General features: G+C 44.9%; 1 protein-coding gene across 1 annotated transcript in view; it reads left to right on the forward strand.

Annotated features, from left to right (window-relative positions):
• Window positions 1–21986, forward strand: part of LOC138284363 (mucin-2-like) — a 1502605-nt gene that overhangs the window by 687032 nt on the left and 793587 nt on the right. Inside the window, exon 28 of the mRNA XM_069223056.1 lies at window positions 11985–12028. Within this exon, the coding sequence (XP_069079157.1) occupies window positions 11985–12028 (44 nt within the window). The remainder of the gene's footprint in view (window positions 1–11984; window positions 12029–21986) is intronic.

Here is a 21986-nt window from a genome sequence, read left to right on the forward strand (position 1 = left end):
GGAGTTTGAAGGTGATTCTCTTGTTGACTGGGAGCCAGTGCACGTTTTTCAGGTGGTCTGTGATGTGGCAGGGGATGTCCAGGATGAGGGGTGCGGAGGCATTCTGGATGTGCTGCAGCCTCTTCTGGAGTTTGGCCAGTGTTCCTGTGTAGAGGGCATTGCCGCAGTCCAGCTTGCTGCTTATGAAGGCTTGGGTGACTGTTCTTCTGGTTTCAGTGTGTATCCATTTGTAGATCTTTCGGAGCATGTGGAGGGTGTTGAAGCAGGAGGAGATGGCGTTGACTTGCTTGGTCATAGATAGTGAGGGGTCCAAGATGAATCCTAGGTTGCATGCGTGGTCAGTGGGAGTCGGAGTGGTTCCGAGAGTGGCAGGCCACCAGGAGTCGTCCCATACGGAGGGAGTGGAGCCGAAGATGAGGCCCTCCGTCTTGTCAGAATTGAGTTTGAGGTAGCTGCTCTTCATCCATTCGGAGATGGCCTTCATTCCTTTGTGGAGGTGGGTCTTGGCAGAGTCCTTGGTTAGGGAGAGGATCAGCTGGGTGTCGTCGGCATATCAGATGATGTTGAGGTTGTGGGATCGGGCGATGTTAGCGAGCGAGACCATGTAGACGTTGAAGAGGGCCGGGCTGAGGGACGAACCCTGGGGGAAGCCACAGATGATTTTGGTGGCCTCCGAGCAGAATGGGGGGAGGCGGACTCTCTGGGTTCTGCCGGTGAGAAAGGAGGTGACCCATAGGAAGCCAATGCAATGGCTTCTGCAGGACTGCCCTTGCAGCCTGCAAGAAATGATGCATGCACCCTTTCACATCCATTTTCACTGCATCAGGTCGCTTATAAGTCACCTATATGTCAGGCCTTCCAACCCTGAAGGCTGGGTGCAAAGTATCTGTGTGTGAGGGCACCCCTGCACTAGCAGAGGTGCCCCCACGTCATCCAGGACCATTTTCCCAGACTTCGTGAGTGCTGGGATGGCATTTTACGCGTGCACTGGACATAGGTCAATACCTATGTCCAGCTTCACAATCGTAACCCCAAATATGGCCAGGTAAGGTGTCTAACAACCGGGAATTGTACACTGATTCCAGTATTGGTTGTACAGTCCCATGTACTCTGGGGGCTCCACAGTGGACCCCCAGTACTGCCATACCAGGCTTCTGAGGTTTTCCAGGCAGCCCCAGCTGCTGCCACCTCCGAGACAGGTTTCTGCCCTCCTGCTGCTTGAGCAGCTCAAGCCCAGGAAAACAGAACAGAGCATTTCCTTTGGGAGAGGGGTGTTACACCCTCTCCCTTTGGAAATAGGTGTTACATGCCTGGGAAGAGTAGCCTCCCAGAGCCGTTGAAAATGCTTTAAAGGGCACAGATGGTGCCCTCCTTGCTTAAACCAGTCTACACCGGTTCATGGACCCCCAGTCCCTGCTCTGGCACGAAACTGGACAAAGGAAAGGGAAGTGACCACTCCCCTGTCCATCATCACCCCAGGGGTGGTACCCAGAGCTCCTCCAGAATGTCCATGGGCTTTGCCATTTTGGATTCCAAGGGGGTGGGGCACTCTGGGAGCATCTGAGTGGCCAGTGCCAGAAGGTGATATCAGAGCCCTCCCCTCAAAGATGCTTACCTGGTTAGGTGACCAATCCCCCTTTCAGGGCTATTTAGGGTCTCTCTCCTGGGTGTTTCCTCAGATTAGGATTGCAAGACTCCAGCAGAACTCCTCTACATCCTTTACTTCATCTTCTACCAATGGAACAGTCGCTGAACTCTCCAAGAACTCTATAAACTGCAACAAAGAAGCAAAGACAACTTCTGCAACCTTGTAACTTCAGCTCCTGCCAGCAACTGCAACAGTTTTCAGGTCATGCATCCTCCGAGGACTGCCTGTCTTCAGCCTGCACCAGAAGAACCGAAGAAATCACCTGTGGAGTGACGGAGTCACTTCCCTGCTTCAGCAGTCACCTCTCTGCAGCGAAAACTGGTGGTGTGGGTCCCCTCTCCAGATGACGAGCATGGATCCAGCAACATGGGTGGTGGATTAAAGTGACCCTGACAGTCCCAAGGTCCAGCAGTCTAACTTTGGTGGAGGTAAGAACTTGCCTCCCCAAACTAGACAGTACCCCCGTGCACTGCATGACTTGCAGTTGCTAAGACTTGTGTGCAACCTTCCAAGAAGCTGTTCATACACAGCACAGCTTAGGCCCCCAGTACTCCATCCTACAACGCACAGCTTCCTGAGTAGTTCTCCTGCAGCATGGCATCCTTTTGTGTCGTGCTGCGTGGGCCTCCATTTGCACCTCCTTTGTCCCCATGCTGTGGGACTCTTGTGTGCACTGCCTTGTCTTCTGAGGGCTCTCTGAGTTGCTGAGAGCCCTCTCTGTCTCCCCCTCTTGTGTAGAGGCCGGCAGGTCCCTCCTGGTCCCAGGCAGCGTCATCTTCCACCAACTGCGAGTTTTGCGTGTGCCAAGGCTTATTGGCGAATACAGCAACGCAATCCAAATTGCAATCTTCCATCCGGTGTGGGACATCTTCTGTACCAACCAGGAACCCGCATCTGTCTTCTTGGGTGCATAACTGAGTTTGTCTTCCACCGGTGTTTCTTCTTAAGCACCTTCATCCGTGACAGCAGGGGCTCCTGTTCTCCCTGGACGCTTCAGTGCTTCTTGGACTTGGTCCCATTCTTCCACAAGTCTTCAGGTCCAGGAATCCATCTTTGATGTCTTGCAGTCTCCTATGGTTCTTGCATAATCTTCTATCATGACTTCTTGTGTGTTTCAGGAAATTTACTTTGATTTAATCCTGTTTTCCTGGGCTCTGGGGTGGGGTTTATTACTTACCTTTGGTGTTTTCTTACACTTCCAGCACCACTGTACACACTTCACTTGCCTAGGTGGGAAACCAACTTTCGCATTTCACTATTTTAGTATATGGTTTGTGTTCCCCCTAGGCCCATTGCAACCTATTGTGGTTTTCACTATTTGCACTGTTTACTTACCTGTTTTTGGATTCTAGTGTATACACTGTGCATATTACTTATCTCCTAAGGGAGTATAGTCTCTAAGGTATTTTTAGCATTTGTGTCATCAAAATAAAGTACCTTTATTTTTGTAACACTGAGTATTCTCTTTCATGTATGTGAGTACTGTGCGACTACAGTGGTATTGCAAGAGCTTTGCGTGTCTCCTAGTTCAGCCTTGGCTGCTCAGCTACAGCTACCTCTAGACAGCCTAGCTGCTAGACACTGACTACCTTTCACTAACAAGGGATAACTGTATCTGGTAAAAGGTGTAAGCATCTTTGGTACCCACTACAAACCAGGCCAGCCTCTTACAGTGAGTGGATGCATGAATCTCTGAGTGGGTCTGTGAGTAAGTGTGTGAGTTTTCAAATGGGTCTATGAGTGGGTGCAAGAGCTCTGAGTGGATTTGTGAGTGGGCGCATGAGTCTGAGTAGGTCTGTCAGTGGCTGCATGAGTGTCTAAGTAGGTCTGTGAGTGGGTGCATGAGACTGAGTACATCTGTGAGTGAGTTCATGAGTATCTGATTGTGTCTGTGAGTGAGTGAATAAGTCTATGAATGGGTCAGCGAGTAGGTGCATGAGCCTGAGTGGGTCTGTGAGTGGGTGCATGAATGTCTGAGAGGGTCGATGAGTGGGTGTGTGAATGTCTGAGTGGGTCTGTGGGTGGGTGCCTGAGTGAGTGTCTGAGTGCATCTGTGAGAAGTGCATCTGTGAGTGGGTGTATGAGTGTCTTTGTGGGTGAATCAGTACCTGTGTGAGTGACTCAGCACAAAAGAACGTCACCTGCCCCTTTGTCCAACAAGAGTCCACAGTATTGCACAAAATAACCCCAGTGAAGTTCTTTCTGCCTCCTTGGTCAAATGTCCAGTACATATTCTACACTACAGCTGCGTACTGGAGCACAAGGAAATATCACCAGTGACTTTGTGTGCTTTCTGGCAAAATGGTTGATTCTGGTGCGTCTTTATCCAGCAATATCAGATATCATGAATCCTCCTATAGGGAGGCCAACAAGACTACAGAGACGTGAATCTCCACCAAACCAGGGTCCTTCTTGTTATCTATATGACGTAAGTGCTTCTTTGTTTTGTGGAGATGTCCTCATATTCCTCTGATTTAAAAATGCTCTATCAAAATCAGTGGGAAACAGAACAGACTAGGGGGCTCTTTGGTAAGCTGTCCGTCATCCTGCATCATCCTGGTAAAAGGGGGAAGACCTTTGCCTACTACTAAGGTGGGTGGGGACAGTTGGGTGGAGCTTAGGGTGATTTGCACATTTGCATACTCGTAGCAATTGAACGGGAGAACCATGGACTCTGCTCTCACCAGGAGATGACAAGAAGGAACTCACTCGTCACAGTTACATACAGAATGTGCTCCAATATATCAACGATGCATTCACCTCCATGAAGGCTTTCAGATCATTTTTCAATATGGAATTGCCACAGAAACACACATGCTTTGCCATTGCCAAGCCCAAGAGTTAAGATCATTGGTCCTTTCCAGAAGTGGAGCTTCAACAGGGGCACCTGCTATGTTTAGATTTAAAAGTCCTTCCTGGTGAGATTTAATTTCAGTGAAATGAGGATCATGGCCAGAGCTGCCAAAGGGACCCCATTTCCCGGCCTTCATGAATGAAGGAGGGGGGCGGAACCCCATCCCCCAGGTCCCGGTCATGTCACCTGGGTGCCCCCCAGGATCCCAGTCATGAGCATTGGGGACCACAAGGGTAGCCTGACTGCCACTGAAGTCCCAGTCGGCTCCCCACCTTGCTGTCACACACAAGGAGCTGCTAAACATGCAGCTCCCTGTGTGTGAGAGCAATCCTTTTGTCTTATTCCCTGCCCGCATCTCTGTAGGCAGGGAAACAAAGAAACATTCTGCTCCTATCAAGCAAGAGCTATTTGCCAGTGTTTGCTCTGGCTTGGCAGGAGCTGTTGAAGCTCCACCGAATCAGAGAAAACAGCTATGTCCTGGGGTGGGTACCCCAGGACATATCAGGAGCTGGCCTTGGGAGAGTGGCAGTCCCCAGGACCATTATTGGCTCCACGATAGGGGCCATGTGTCCCCACTCCAACTTTTAACATAGCTCAAGGGAGGTGGTGGTCCCCATGACTGCAGGACAAGGCGCGCAGCCCCCCTGCATACATTTCTTTATTTAGCCCCTGGGAAAAGGCAGTCCCCGGCGGTGTGGGGAGGCTGTACGGGCCGCCCCCATTCAAATAAGGATTTTGACCTAGGGAGGTGGTGGTCTCCGGGGCATGGGGCCCATGTAACCCTCCCACATATTTTAATTTAATCATCCCACGGAGGTGGTGGCCCCCGGGGCTGATGTAAGCCTTAGGAGGGGGGCTCCATGCACCCCCGTCCTTTTTTAATCCACCAATGCACCTTGGGCCTGGCCCACTCAGGGGCAATATAAAAGAAAAGGGCAGGAGACCACCCTTTTTTTTCAAAGTCTCATATACATCCGTGGATCCAGATCTGCAAATTTTTCCAAGGTTTAAAAAAATGCTTTTTAGCTCTTGCAGGGTCCGTGAGGGACTCCTAGACCAAGACTAGGGGCTCAGTGTGGACCTACCTGGCCCATTTTCTCTTTTTTTCATTTTTCTTTGGGAACTCGGCTGAAGCTGTGTCCCAAAATGGCTCCCAACACTTCCTTGTTGAAGTGTTGGCAGCCAATTAGATATCAGAACGGGGACAGTTGCATCCACAGAGAAACCAGCGTGCCTAGATATGTATATTTTTTTTACCATAAATATCTCCAAAACTATTGAACCGGTTTACACCAAATCACAAAAAGCACAATCTGCAGAACAGGATCTAGTTTCTTGCCAAGTTTGGTGTAATTCCGTTTAGCAGTTTGGGCTGTAGGTGTATATAAAGACCTTATGGAAAAATTAATGGGGAAAACGTGTTCTGAGACCCCTCTTTTTCTCAGCCCCTGCTGGATGGATCACCCAAGAACTTTCAACACAAAAACAATTTTCATATGGAAACTAGGTCCTAACTATAACTACCTACTGTCGACCTCCAATAGGTGTGTGTGTATATATGTGTATATATATATATATATATATAGATATACATATAGATATATATATATCTATATATATATATAGATACACACACATATATATATATATATATATATATATGTATATATAATTTTTTTTACTTACCTGTAAACTACTTACATTTTTGTTGTAAAGGAATGCAAATGCATAGTAAAGGCATATGCATAGTAAAATCTTTTGTGTTAAAGACATACGTGGTAAAGGCATATGCATTGTTATGGACGTGCAGTAAAACCATGCATGGTAATGGCATGCGTGATTCCCTCATACAACCATGCCATGAACCTCAAAGTTTTTTTTGTTTGTTGGGATAGCTGTTTCACTCTTTCAGACTGGTCCGCTGAAACTTTAACCTCCAAGCCCTGTTTCTACCCACCAGAACTCACAGCAAGACATCACCAATGACTTTTTTCTACTTTTCCCCTCCATTCTAAGCATTTGTGAGTTGCAATGTCATTTGATGTCCATCTTGAGAAACCTGAGTCTGATTCACTGTAGATCTGTCGCCTCGAAAATGGCCACCAAACTCCCAAACTGTTGTTTCTATAGATTTTGTTAGTATTAGTTAAGCACATTTTCGTTTTTCAAACAGAGGGCTCAATGTTCTAACTGATCCTCTTTTTCAAAAGAGCAGATCTTCTACTGCTCTCTTACATTTGCTTTAGTGCTTTTCTAGGCCAAAATGGTGCCGCTTAAATGGAGTAAAGAGGTTATTTACTTATTTGGAGGACTATTGGGAAATGGCTTTCGATAGAGGTATTTAATGCCCCTAGAGAAAATCTGTTATCCTTGGTGTCTTCAGGTAGATTAATTTAGACAGTTGATCCGCACATAAGGCCTAAATGGATGGGGATTTAATCTAGGGCTGCAGGTTAAAATCTTTGTATTAAGTAAAGTGATATCCCCGTCCCAGTACATTTTTAGGGTTGAGCCTGAGAGTCGCTCACCATTTATTGGTTTGCCCGGCACTCCTTACAGCCTCATAATTCGTCAAGGCATGTCTAGCATCATTTCCGTTCCTCTTTGTGGAGCAGGGATCAAGCACTAATTGATATCAACTAATTAGTGCCCGTCCTCTGCTCCCGACGTGATTGAGGTACTATTTGTTCTTTTTAACTTCTAGTGCCCCGCAAACAGAATGCTTGTGACTGGCAAAACCGTGCCCAGCCGGGCAACACATTTGCAAAGTTTTATTTTTTTTAAGCTAACTTTCTTTTGTTTTGTTAAGTCGTCTTTTCGGGGTTTTCACTCATTTTTTAAAAATTTTTGCTTGTGGGCGCTGTTGTCAAAAGATGACAGTTAACTTGTTTGAAATATGTGAGACCCATTGCATTACAAATGCTTGTTTTCACATGCAATCAGACTCGAGCGTGTTTCAAGTTAGGGTTTGATTCTCTAGATATTGCCCTATGGAATTAAGAGATGGTTAAGAACGGTGAGGCTGTAGGTTGTAAGGGTTTGCCTCAGTCTGTGCCTTTGTAATTTCTGTGTTAAATTATTCTTGGCTCAGAATATATCATGGTTATTTAAAAGTCGAGGAGAGTGTCCCTGAGTGACAGCCTGGTAACAGCAGGAGGCTGAAGGCCTGCGCAGGGAGTGCCTATATTCTGTCTGAGTTAATGATTTGTTCCTTAAAGCATCTGTCTGTTATAGTCTATGAGGGGATGGCTGGAGGTGGTTGCCGCGTGCACATGTAGAGTTGCTGAGGACGTTGGGTGATAACGGAGGCCATTCACTGACTCTCCACACTGACCAGCCTGCCCTGGTGCTGTTCGTCCATATATTGTATAACAAAATACAACAACCACTGGCAAAGAAAATAGATATTGGTTTAGGAAGCTGTTGAGGTTTTTTTGGTAATTGTAAAAACAGACCACAAACTAAAACAATGAAAACATATAACATACCCTAACATGGTGGCCACACCTTTGCCATGAAAAATAAATTACAATAAAATCAAATAATTTTTTTTATAGAACAGGAGGCAGGTGTACTCAGGACAGTATAAAAATCGTTTTGAGTTTAAAAGCACATCACAGGAAATTATAATTCTTCGAGGAGCAAAGAAAAGGCACAGTTGGTTCTGAATTTCTGCAACCCGGAGGGATAGTTTAAACACAGGAGGATAACTAAGAAATAAAGGCTAAAAAATGGACAAAGCATTGGCAATCTGTAGTATTGATCCAAAACCTCTGGCACTGAAGTGCACTTCTTTTTAGGCAGATGCGAACATATGATGTAGCAAAATGCTGTCACTCACAGTGCAAGTGATCCAAAGAGTGAAGTGCCCTAACCCATTGCCCCATACTGTATGCTGTGGTAAGCAGAAGCAAAATGAGAATGGCATTTGAACAGAGCAGTGGTTTAAGAGGTCCGACTTAAAGCCACTTAATGTATGTATATTTTAATATAATATTTGTTGTTGCACTGTGATTAAGAAACATCTAAATCTGCCTCTATGCCAGACCTAAAGAGGATCCTCATTGTGACTTTCATAAATGTCAACTAGCTCAGTGCTGTGTTTGACATCACCTGATTCCGACATTTTGACCACCAGCACCTAATATGCCTGGATTTACATCCCACAAATGGGATTTCTGAGCTTATATTTAATTTTTTGCTGTTTTAGCTGATTGAGGCCTTTTTGTGGGCAAGCGCAAAGCCCTCCGTCTATTCTGTAATCTCTCTTTGGGCTTCAAACCACGCCATGTCACGTCAGTCATTACATTGGTTCCTGGGCTTGCCTTTCAAAATCCGCTTGCTTTCATTTGTGAAAGGCATGCATACGTCATGCCTTTTCCAGTGTTTAGACCACCTACACAGCACCGGTAAACTACTAAAAACATATGAGGCTCGATGTTTTCAGCTAGGGGTCCGGACTACTTTATCTGTTTATTTTCCACGCAGCGCAATTGCGCTGCATTTTATATAGTGCGATCGCGCTGCAGTTTTTTTTCTTTACGCTAATAGCTTTAACTCAAGCAAATGCGAGACCCGTGGCATTGAAAATGCTTGTTATTGTTGTGTTCCATTTGCAGTTCGTGTGGTGAACATTAATATATTCTGACAACCCAAATATTACAACCCCAAATTATGGCCTTCTGTTTAGTATTTTGGCCCATATTTATACTTTTTTAGCACCGCATTTGCGTCATTTTTTGACGCAAAAACGGCGCAAACTTGCAAAATACAATTGGCCCATATTTATACTTTTTGACGCAAAACTGTGCTAACGCAGTTTTGCGCCAAAAAAATTAGCGCCGGCTAACGCCATTCTGAAGCACCATGCGGGCGCCGTATTTATTGAATGGCGTTAGCCGGCGTTAGCCGACCGGCGCTGCCTGGTGTGCGTGAAAAAAAAACACGTACACCAGGCAGCGCCGGCGTAGGGAAAAATGGCGTTTGGGCGTCTAAAAATGGGGCAAGTCAGGCTGAGGCAAAAAAATCGTCTTAACCTGATTTGCGCAATTTTTTTACGATGTCCATCCCCCATTGAAATGACTCCTGTCTTAGCAAAGACAGGAGTCATGCCCCCTGGCCCAATGGCCATGCCCAGGGGACTTCTGTCCCCTGGGCATGGTCATTGGGCATAGTGGCATGTAGGGGGGCACAAATCAGGCCCCCCTATGCCACAAAAAAAAAAAAAAAAAATACTTACCTGGACTTACCTTAATGTCCCTGGGGTGGGTCCCTCCATCCTTGGGTGTCCTCCTGGGGTGGGCAAGGGTGGCAGGGGGTGTCCCTGGGGGCAGGGGAGGGCACCTCTGGGCTCATTCTGAGCCCACAGGTCCCTTAACGCCTGCCCTGACCCAGGCGCTAAAATCCGGCGCAAATGCGGGTTTTTTAGACCCGCCCACTCCCGGGCGTCATTTTTGCCCGGGAGTATAAATCCGACGCAATAGCATCGGAGTCATTTTTTTAGACGGGAACGCCTACCTTGCATATCATTAAAGCAAGGAAGGTGTTCACGCAAAAAAATGACGCTAATTCCAGGAACTTTGGCGCTAGACGTGTCTAACGCCAAAGTATAAATATGGAGTTCGTTTTGCGTCGAATTTGTGTCTAAAAAAATGACGCAAATTCGGCGCAAACGGAGTATAAATATGCCCCAATAGTATTTTGTGAGTTTGCGCTGTTTTTGCGTCAAAAAGCGGAGCAAATGCGATGCAAAAAAAGTATAAATATGGGCTAGTTTTTCTGTGTTAACGCACATACACAAATTCATGAAAGCAGAGAGCCAGACAGCATCATTGTGAGTTTTGTGAGAAATCAAAAATAGGGTACAAACAAAGTCTGGGCCCGATGTCAGATTCTGAGTCGATGCACAAGGTACATTCATTCATGGTATTTTCCCATTCAAATCCCTCCAGGCATTATCTTTATGAATTTTTACTGGGAAATAAGGTTGGAAATGAGGTACGCATGTGGCTTTAACATGTAGTAAAACCGCAACCAATGTCATAATGCAGAAACTGAAGCTAATATCTCCTGAAGAAAAAGCCATATGTTGTAGTAGCATCATTTTCTGAGCCATGATAGGTGGGGTTTACTTAGAAATAGTTTGTACAAATTTAAAATGAGATGAGGAAAGGGTTATTAATTTTCGGGTATAATATTTGCCATTCTCTGTATAATACAAAGTAATATATTACTGTTATTCTTATTTGGCAGACCTTAGATAGATAACATACATACTAACATCATTTGCAGGGCACTAAAACGTAATATTTTTAATTTTTCTGCTGACTTACCCACATTGAATGTTATATATTTATATCTGAAACATGTACATGTAGCATTTATAACAAGGTGTTGCATTTAGTGTTCATTGCACAATAGTTAATACTTCCTTTATCATAGTTTGATAATAGGTCAATATTCATATATGTATTCATATGATTTATAGTGTGTTATGGAACTGAATGAAAGTGCAACAATATTATTATATTAATTCTTGCATTTTACATCATTCATCATGAGGCATACTCTTTTTAAAATAATCATTAAAGTGTGTTTAATTCTCGCACAGTTAGCTTTCTTCCTGGGAGATTGGTTCGCATGAGCTGAGCTGCCAACAATGCTTAGTGAAGGCCATCGACCTCTTTGGGCCACCACAGTTTTACGTATTATCTGCATTAGTTTGAGACATTGATTCTAATAATGTCTTAATATACTGTGGATGCTTTTGTATGTTCATCTATGGTGAAAGGACTTTCCATACACACTTAAAGCAAATAATCATGCAGGCTTGCATGAGTGATCATTGCTGAGAGTGATCCTCATTTAATGTACAGGTGGTTTGTGGTGAACAGTCCACCTAGTTCCCTGTCTCAAGGTGGTATGTTGGCTCTGAGCCTTTGCATGTCCACAGGGTCTAGAAGATCTAAAATTGGACCGTATTGTGCAGAAAGCTGAAAAGAATGTATAGACTGGTTCGTACTGCATGATATTTACCGTGCCATGCACATTTTTGTGCATTAAGCGCCACAATCCCTATATTATTCCTTCTACCAGAAGCGCACTTGCACTGACAACGTAAGCTCTTCATCAGAAAAGCTACACACGAAAAAAACACACGAAAAAGCCAAGACATTGACACAAACATAACAAGACCAAAGGGTCCATTATACGTTTTGTGCTTTGGCTGCCTGCCTTAAATGAACTCTCGATCTGCCATATCCCTCCTACTCAAAGACACTTGTCTGTGAGGCACGCATGTCTCTCCAAATATCCTGTTTGCTTCCGATGTGAACCCCCCTCCCCGAATTTTGCTGGTATTTTCCACTTAGGGAGGCCGTAGGTGAGCAGGCAGGAAGCAGTCATGGCAAAGTTCTGCAGTTGATTTCTGTCACTATGCTACTGTACATTCTGGTCCCTCAGTTGGTGTCATCTTTCTTTCAGTGTCTGTACACCACCGGAAATCCGCTGCACTTATGATCCTAAAGGTAAGGCATTACAATGAAAACGTCTTAGTAGAATAACGTATGTGAGCGTCAGTGGGTTATTGCTGGAAATTCACACTGATTCGTTGACTAGTGTTGCTTCACTTTGTGGGGTCTTGAGGTCTCATTACCCTGGCACTTTATTCATTGGTGGCGAGGAAGACGCACAAGCACAAAAAGTGTTTCTAATGTTGGATTCCAAAGACTGTTTTTCAGTTGCTTCCAACTGAAACGCTTGTGATGGTACGCTTTTATCATAACTATGGGCTAGTTCTATGGTGTACAACAGATCTACAACATAATTGGCTTTGGCTCAGAAAGTTCTTTCCATGACTTTGCATGTTACTCTGTTCACCTGGAGACCATGGATTTTCTCTGGCTCTTAACATATGGAGGAGAGTTCTCTGGATATGTGATGTGTCAGCAGTGTCCAGCCTCTGCATTTTTCCATCTAACCTCCCAGGACTTCTGGTTAAAACTCCAGAGCACTGTACCACTTCCATCTGCCTCACTAACAGACTCATTAAGAACATTTTCTCTGAATCCCTGAACACTGGCATTAGGGTGACTGTGAGCTAATCCTCCATTTTCAGGCTCTAGGTAACCCTGTCAAAAATGCCTGTATTCCCGGGGATCAGAAGTTCCCAGTGATGCCTCTCTGGAGGTACTGCACAGTTCATTCCTAACAATGCCCTGCCATATCTTGTGGAAGAATGACTCTTGATAATTAGGATGCTTCTGCAAAAGGCTGCTTTTAATTGGAAGCAAGCAGAGCTCACATTAGACCAACCTTTATCTTAGTCATGCATATTAAATGTCCCTGACAATATCCTCCCAATGAACTCTCTCCCACACACCTCCCCTGTCCTAACCACCCCTAATGCGCTAATGCCCCGCCCCAATCCTTAAATGCAACACTTTTAACAAGTCAGACTATTAACATCCTACTTCTTGTTGCAAAATCTCAATTGAGTCCTTGTTCAGCCTTCCCACACTAAGCCCAGGCTGTATTCAACTGTATTCCTTAAGATGTTCTTACCCTCTTCTTGGTTTCTTCTTTCCTTCCCTGCTCTCCCCTTTCCTTAGTCTGGGCTGCCCCATACTGCCACTAGAAAATCCTCCACGAAGGTATTCTAATTGTCCCCCAAATTGGTCACTCCATCTTCTCTCACTATTCTTCCAAGATTGTCCTTAGCGTAGTTCAAATAAATAATGTTTGCCAAAACAGATAAACGAACTCCATCATGCCTAAACATGGGCCATTCATATCCAATGTCTATGTGTTTCACATTCCCATGTATCCAATGCCTTACATAAAACAGGAATTTCTCTGTTAACCTCTTTGCTAGCCTTGTTAAGGGCTGCTGGTTTGCAGGCCTCTCTTCCTACCCTCCTTGGCAATAACTGACAGCAAGCATCTCTTTTTTATTCCCGTCTATGTTGTGTCACTCTGATACCTTTCTTCATCATTTTCAACAATTCCAATCCTGTTAGTGGGACCAGATCACGTGTGACTTGGACTCCTTCTCCCCCATTTCCCCTAATGTGGGCAACATTGGCCCTCAAAGAATCCCCTGCCCCATCCCAATAGAAGTGTACCCATTCATCACCCAGTCCCAACTGGTCTCCAAATAACTGCCTCATTGTGTGTTCTCTTGCCAACTTCAAAATGGAATGGCAGAATAGTCTCGTCACCACGCCACATTCTTCTCAACCATCACATTCCTTCACCTTCCTAAAGAAAATCCATTGGTTACCACTTTATTCCTGGCTTCCCACCACTCCACACACTTCATCTTCAAACTTCCAATATTCCAATATCTTTTTATATCTCCTCCTCCTAACATAAGACGTATCCCCCTGCCACATCCCCAGTCCTAAATAAATGTGTCTCGTAGTAGTCTTGTGGATGTACCCCTGCTCGTAGACAGTTCACCAAGATTATCAGCACCTGTCTGTCTGTCCCCCCATTCCCTACCATTAGAGTATCCACCACCAAGCCTTCGTAATAACTGTCCCCTCCAAAGAAAAATGGCAATAATTGCACAAAGTAGTAAGCTTTTCTAGGTAGTCAAACTCTGGTATGGCTCAGACGTATCTCTCATTGCAAACACCATGGGCCAGATTTATCAAGGCATTGCACTGCCCTTCCATCACGCAGAGTGTCGTATGGGCAACGCAATCCCTAAATAAGATTTACAAAGGAACACAAAGTCACCTTGCATGGCCTTGCGGTGTATCACTGATATAATAGATGACCAATAAATATTGCGCAAAAAAATTATAGGGGCATATTTATACTTTTTCATGCAAAACTGCAGTAACGCAATTTTGCAAGAAAGAGTATACTACCAGCTAGCGCTATTCCAAGATGCCAGTCGGGCATCATATTTATAGAATAATGGTAGCCAGCGGTAAGGCCCGCCTAGTGTCATAAAAAAGGATGTTATCTGGGTGGAGGGGGCCGTACGGGGATGTAGGAGACTGGCCTGGTTTGTAGTGGGTACCAAAGATACTTACACCTTATACCAGGTCCAGTTATCCCTTATTAGTGAAACGTAGTCAGTGTCTTGCAGCTAGGCTGTCAAGAGGAAGCTGCAGCTGAGCAGCCAAGGCTGAACTAGGAGACAAGCAAAGCTCTTGCAATACCACTGTAGTCACACAGTACTCACACACATGAAACAAAATACTCAGTGTTACAAAAATAAAGGTACTTTATTTTGGTGACACAAATGCCAAAAATACCTTGAAGACTATACTCCCTTAGGAGGTAAGTAATATACACAATATATACACTAGAATCCAAAAACAGGTAAGTAAACAGAGCAAATGGTAAAAATCACAATAGTTTGCAATTGGCCTAGGGGGAACACAAACCATATACTAAAATAGTGAAATGCGAAAGTCGGTTTCCCACCTAGGCAAGTGTAATGTGTAGAGGGGTGCTGGGAGTGTAAGAAAAGACCAAAGGTAAGTAATCGATCCCACGCCAGAGCCCAGAAAAACAGAAGTAAATCACAGTAACTTTCCTGAAACACACAAGAAGTCATGATAGAAGATTATGCAAGAACCAGGAGAGACTACAAGACACCAACAATGGATTCCTGGACCTGAAAACCTGTGAAAGAAAGGAACCAAGTCCAAGAAGCACTGAATAGTCCAGGGAGAACAGGAGCCTCTGGTAATCCAGATGAAGGTGCGAAAGAAGAACTACAGGTGAGAAGACAAAGTCAGTTATGCACCCAAGAAGGGTTCCTGGTTGGTGCAGAAGATGTCCTACGCCGGATGGATGACTGCAGTCTGGATTGCGTCGCTGTATTCCACCAACAAGCTTTGGCACACACAAAGCTCACGGTTAGCGGAAAATGGCGCTGCTCGGTACCAGGAGGGACCTGCTGGCCTCTACCCAGGAGGGGGAGACAGAGGAGCTCTGAAATGAAATTAGTATAACACAAGTAACATATTTAATAAACAATTACATCATATTCATGAATTAACAAATAATTATTAATTATTAAACTTCCGACCCTCTACCCCTACAAATCCTAATATATAACTTTAAAAAAAACTAATTAATACACAATTTACATAATTAATAATCAATTAAATGATAATAATAGATTAATAATCAATTGTTAAATTATACTTAACTTCCCAAGCTATACCCCCCAAACCTGGCAACCCCCTACAACATTTTAAATCATTTTAGCAATTAGATCAAAAATTATAAATCACTTAAAATTGCAAACCATATTTAAAAATATAATTAATGATTATGCAAACAATAATAACACATAAAGTTATGATAAGAAATAAAACACATAAAGATAACCAAATAACGATATTTTTTACAACTGTATTATTGAAAACGATGTTAACAACATTCTTGACCACAATGCTATTTACCTGGAAAAATCAATATTCTTGACAGCGATATTTCTGCATCCCAACATTTTGTATCACTATTGTTTTCTGATATTTTTATAATTCAATATTGAAAGTTTATATTTTGTGCAAATACCCATGTGGTGCTTATTAAATCTGGAGTATTGCAGGCAGAGCAAGTTGATGCCTTGCATTACACTGCCCTTGGAAGATTTTCCATGGGTGGAGTGTGGGTGTTCCCACACATTCACCCAGCATTAAGAGATGTACCGAGACTGGTAGACATGGGAATGAGTCAAAATGCTATGGCTTCCCAGGAGAGAGAATGAGGAGAAATATGTTAATGTCTCCTTGTTTTTCATCTTTACATGAGTGCTGCATTCTGCAGAACACTTAAAAAGAGGGCAATGCCTCTGAGGACTGTTCTTGTGCAGGAAGGGCAAAAATGGGCTACCCAAATGCTTCCGCTCTGTTTAGGATGGAAGCTCGCTTGATCGAGAGATTTGGGATGGCTAGAAGGGGCCTTAATGATATGTCTGAAATGTGGGCTCTAATATAAATGTAACTGTGTTCATACTAGTTGGTTCAGGCTGCATTTCCCAGTAATATATGAGTTATTTGTCTTTAGTTGTTTTTGTTGTGTATTTATTTATATATTAGTGGGCTGCACCGCTAAACACACTTATAATATGTTGGAGCTGTGGCTGCTGCTATGTTTTATTTTTCATTCTTTGTCTTGTACATATTTATTTATGTGTGCTCTTTCACTGTTGATTATTTGTTTTCAATGTAATAGCGATCTTTTGTAGGGCTCTGAAATTATATGGAACCTTATCTGTATATATGCATAGTCCAAGATGGCGCCGACACATTTTTGTCTCAGCCGACATTGTGTAGTCACCTTCTTGATGTTTATTTTGTACCCTCATAGCCAGAGAGCCTCACCCGGGGTTGGGGTCTTCTATTTAAATGTGCACCGCATGTGCGCTTGTTTGCCAAACAGCTGTGATTTTAGCCACTTCGCTGCCAGGCCTTTTCCCCCTCCTGTGCCAGGCCTTTTTTTGCCTATTTGGGGCAGTTTGCGCTTAGGCCCTCATAACTTTTTGTCCACATAAGCTAACCAAGCCAAATTTGCGTCCTTTTTTTCCAACATCCTAGGGATTCTAGAGGTACCCAGACTTTGTGGGTTCCCTTGAAGGAGGCCAAGAAATTGGCCAAAATACAGTGAAAATTTCGTTTTTAAAAAAAAAATGGAAAAAGTGGCTGCAGAAGAAGGCTTGTGGATTTCCCCCTGAAAATGGCATCAACAAAGGGTTTGTAGTGCTAAACTCAGCAGCTTCCTAGCTTTCAGGAACAGGCAGACTTGAATCAGAAAACCCAATTTTTCAACACAATTTTGGCATTTTACTAGGGCATACCCCATTTTTGCAATTTTTTGTGCTTTCAGCCTCCTTCCAGTCAGTGACAGGAATGGGCATGAAACCAATGCTGGATCCCAGAAACCTAACCATTTCTGAAAAGTAGAGAAAATTCTGAATTCAGCAAGGGGTCATTTGTGTAGATCCTACAAGGGTTTCCTACAGAAAATAACAGCTGAAAGAGAAAAATATTGAAATTGAGGTGAAAAAAACATCAATTTTTCTCTACGTTTTACTCTGTAACTTTTCCCTGCAATGTCAGATTATGGAAAGCAATATACCGTTACGTCTGGTGGACTCCTCTGGTTGCGCGGATATATAGGGCTTGTAGGTTCATCAAGAACCCGAGGAACCCAGAGCCAATAAATGATCTGCACCCTGCAGTGCGTTTTCATTCTATACCGGGTATACAGCAATTCATTTGCTGAAATATAAAGAGTAAAAAATTGCTATCAAGAAAACCTTTGCATTTCCAAAAAGGGCACAAGATAAGGTGCTGAGGAGCAGTGGTTATTTGCACATCTCTGAATTCCGGGGTGACCATACAAGCATGTGAATTATAGGGAATTTCTCAAATAGATGTCTTTTTTACACACTCTCCTATATTTGGAAGGAAAAAATGTAGAGAAAGAAAAGGGGCAATAGCACTTGTTTTGCTAATCTATGTTCCCCCAAGTCTACCGATAAAAATGATACCTCACTTGTGTGGGTAGGCCTAGCGCCGGCGACAGGAAACACCCCAAAGCGCAACGTGGACACTTCCTAAATTTTGGAAAAAAACGGAGGTGTTTTTTGCGAAGTGCCTACCTGTAGATTTTGGCCTCTAGCTCAGCCGGCACCTAGGGTAACCTACCAAACCTGTGCATTTCTGAAAACTAGAGACCTAGGGGAATCCAAGGAGGGGTGACTTGCGGGGCTCGGACCAGGTTCTGTTACCCAGAATCCTTTGCAAACCTCAAAATTTGGCTAAAAAAACACATGTTCCTCACATTTCTGTGGCAGAAAGTTCTGGAATCTGAGAGGAGCTACAAATTTCCTTCCACCCAGCGTTCCCCCAAGTCTCCCGATAAAAATGATACCTCACTTGCGCGGGTAGGCCTAGCGCCGGCGACAGGAAACACCCCAAAGCGCAACATGGACACATCCTAAATTTTGGAAAAAAACAGAGGTGTTTTTTGCGAAGTGCCTACCTGTAGATTTTGGCCTCTAGCTCAGCCGGCACCTAGGGAAACCTACCAAACCTGTGCATTTCTGAAAACTAGAGACCTAGGGGAATCCAAGGAGGGGTGACTTGCGGGGCTCGGACCAGGTTCTGTTACCCAGAATCCTTTGCACACCTCAAAATTTGGCTAAAAAAACACATGTTCCTCACATTTCTGTGGCAGAAAGTTCTGGAATCTGAGAGGAGCTACAAATTTCCTTCCACCCAGCGTTCCCCCAAGTCTCCCGATAAAAATGATACCTCACTTGCGTGGGTAGGCCTAGCGCCGGCGACAGGAAACACCCCAAAGCGCAACGTGGACACATCCTAAATTTTGGAAAAAAACAGAGGTGTTTTTTGCGAAGTGCCTACCTGTAGATTTTGGCCTCTAGCTCAGCCGGCACCTAGGGAAACCTACCAAACCTGTGCATTACTGAAAACTAGAGACCTAGGGGAATCCAAGGAGGGGTGACTTGCGGGGCTCGGACCAGGTTCTGTTACCCAGAATCCTTTGCAAACCTCAAAATTTGGCTAAAAAAACACATGTTCCTCACATTTCTGTGGCAGAAAGTTCTGGAATCTGAGAGGAGCTACAAATTTCCTTCCACCCAGCGTTCCCCCAAGTCTCCCGATAAAAATGATACCTCACTTGCGTGGGTAGGCCTAGCGCCGGCGACAGGAAACACCCCAAAGCGCAACGTGGACACATCCTAAATTTTGGAAAAAAACAGAGGTGTTTTTTGCGAAGTGCCTATCTGTAGATTTTGGCCTCTAGCTCAGCCGGCACCTAGGGAAACCTACCAACCCTGTGCATTTCTGAAAACTAGAGACCTAGGGGAATCCAAGGAGGGGTGACTTGCGGGGCTCGGACCAGGTTCTGTTACCCAGAATCCTTTGCAAACCTCAAAATTTGGCTAAAAAAAGACATGTTCCTCACATTTCTGTGGCAGAAAGTTCTGGAATCTGAGAGGAGCTACAAATTTCCTTCCACCCAGCGTTCCCCCAAGTCTCCCGATAAAAATGATACCTCACTTGCGTGGGTAGACCTAGCGCCGGCGACAGGAAGCACCCCAAAGCGCAACGCGGACACATCCTTGGCCTCTAGCTCAGCCGGCACCTAGGGAAACCTACCAAACCTGTGCATTTCTGAAAACTAGAGACCTAGGGGAATCCAAGGAGGGGTGACTTGCGGGGCTCGGACCAGGTTCTGTTACCCAGAATCCTTTGCAAACCTCAAAATTTGGCTAAAAAAACACATGTTCCTCACATTTCTGTGGCAGAAAGTTCTGGAATCTGAGAGGAGCTACAAATTTCCTTCCACCCAGCGTTCCCCCAAGTCTCCCGATAAAAATGATACCTCACTTGCGTGGGTAGGCCTAGCGCCGGCGACAGGAAACACCCCAAAGCGCAACGTGGACACATCCTACATTTTGGAAAAAAACAGAGGTGTTTTTTGCGAAGTGCCTACCTGTAGATTTTGGCCTCTAGCTCAGCCGGCACCTAGGGAAACCTACCAAACCTGTGCATTTCTGAAAACTAGAGACCTAGGGGAATCCAAGGAGGGGTGACTTGCGGGGCTCGGACCAGGTTCTGTTACCCAGAATCCTTTGCAAACCTCAAAATTTGGCTAAAAAAACACATGTTCCTCACATTTCTGTGGCAGAAAGTTCTGGAATCTGAGAGGAGCTACAAATTTCCTTCCACCCAGCGTTCCCCCAAGTCTCCCGATAAAAATGATACCTCACTTGCGTGGGTAGGCCTAGCGCCGGCGACAGGAAACACCCCAAAGCGCAACGTGGACACATCCTAAATTTTGGAAAAAAACAGAGGTGTTTTTTGCGAAGTGCCTACCTGTAGATTTTGGCCTCTAGCTCAGCCGGCACCTAGGGAAACCTACCAAACCTGTGCATTTCTGAAAACTAGAGACCTAGGGGAATCCAAGGAGGGATGACTTGCGGGGCTCGGACCAGGTTCTGTTACCCAGAATCCTTTGCAAACCTCAAAATTTGGCTAAAAAAAGACATGTTCCTCACATTTCTGTGGCAGAAAGTTCTGGAATCTGAGAGGAGCTACAAATTTCCTTCCACCCAGCGTTCCCCCAAGTCTCCCGATAAAAATGATACCTCACTTGCGTGGGTAGACCTAGCGCCGGCGACAGGAAGCACCCCAAAGCGCAACGCGGACACATCCTTGGCCTCTAGCTCAGCCGGCACCTAGGGAAACCTACCAAACCTGTGCATTTCTGAAAACTAGAGACCTAGGGGAATCCAAGGAGGGGTGACTTGCGGGGCTCGGACCAGGTTCTGTTACCCAGAATCCTTTGCAAACCTCAAAATTTGGCTAAAAAAACACATGTTCCTCACATTTCTGTGGCAGAAAGTTCTGGAATCTGAGAGGAGCTACAAATTTCCTTCCACCCAGCGTTCCCCCAAGTCTCCCGATAAAAATGATACCTCACTTGCGTGGGTAGGCCTAGCGCCGGCGACAGGAAACACCCCAAAGCGCAACGTGGACACATCCTACATTTTGGAAAAAAACAGAGGTGTTTTTTGCGAAGTGCCTACCTGTAGATTTTGGCCTCTAGCTCAGCCGGCACCTAGGGAAACCTACCAAACCTGTGCATTTCTGAAAACTAGAGACCTAGGGGAATCCAAGGAGGGGTGACTTGCGGGGCTCGGACCAGGTTCTGTTACCCAGAATCCTTTGCAAACCTCAAAATGTGGCTAAAAAAAGACATGTTCCTCACATTTCTGTGGCAGAAAGTTCTGGAATCTGAGAGGAGCTACAAATTTCCTTCCACCCAGCGTTCCCCCAAGTCTCCCGATAAAAATGATACCTCACTTGCGTGGGTAGACCTAGCGCCGGCGACAGGAAGCACCCCAAAGCGCAACGCGGACACATCCTTGGCCTCTAGCTCAGCCGGCACCTAGGGAAACCTACCAAACCTGTGCATTTCTGAAAACTAGAGACCTAGGGGAATCCAAGGAGGGGTGACTTGCGGGGCTCGGACCAGGTTCTGGTACCCAGAATCCTTTGCAAACCTCAAAATTTGGCTAAAAAAACACATGTTCCTCACATTTCTGTGGCAGAAAGTTCTGGAATCTGAGAGGAGCTACAAATTTCCTTCCACCCAGCGTTCCCCCAAGTCTCCCGATAAAAATGATACCTCACTTGCGTGGGTAGGCCTAGCGCCGGCGACAGGAAACACCCCAAAGCGCAACGTGGACACATCCTACATTTTGGAAAAAAACAGAGGTGTTTTTTGCGAAGTGCCTACCTGTAGATTTTGGCCTCTAGCTCAGCCGGCACCTAGGGAAACCTACCAAACCTGTGCATTTCTGAAAACTAGAGACCTAGGGGAATCCAAGGAGGGGTGACTTGCGGGGCTCGGACCAGGTTCTGTTACCCAGAATCCTTTGCAAACCTCAAAATTTGGCTAAAAAAACACATGTTCCTC

Source organism: Pleurodeles waltl, chromosome 3_1 (assembly GCF_031143425.1).
Source record: "Pleurodeles waltl isolate 20211129_DDA chromosome 3_1, aPleWal1.hap1.20221129, whole genome shotgun sequence".
NCBI lineage: Eukaryota > Metazoa > Chordata > Amphibia > Caudata > Salamandridae > Pleurodeles > Pleurodeles waltl.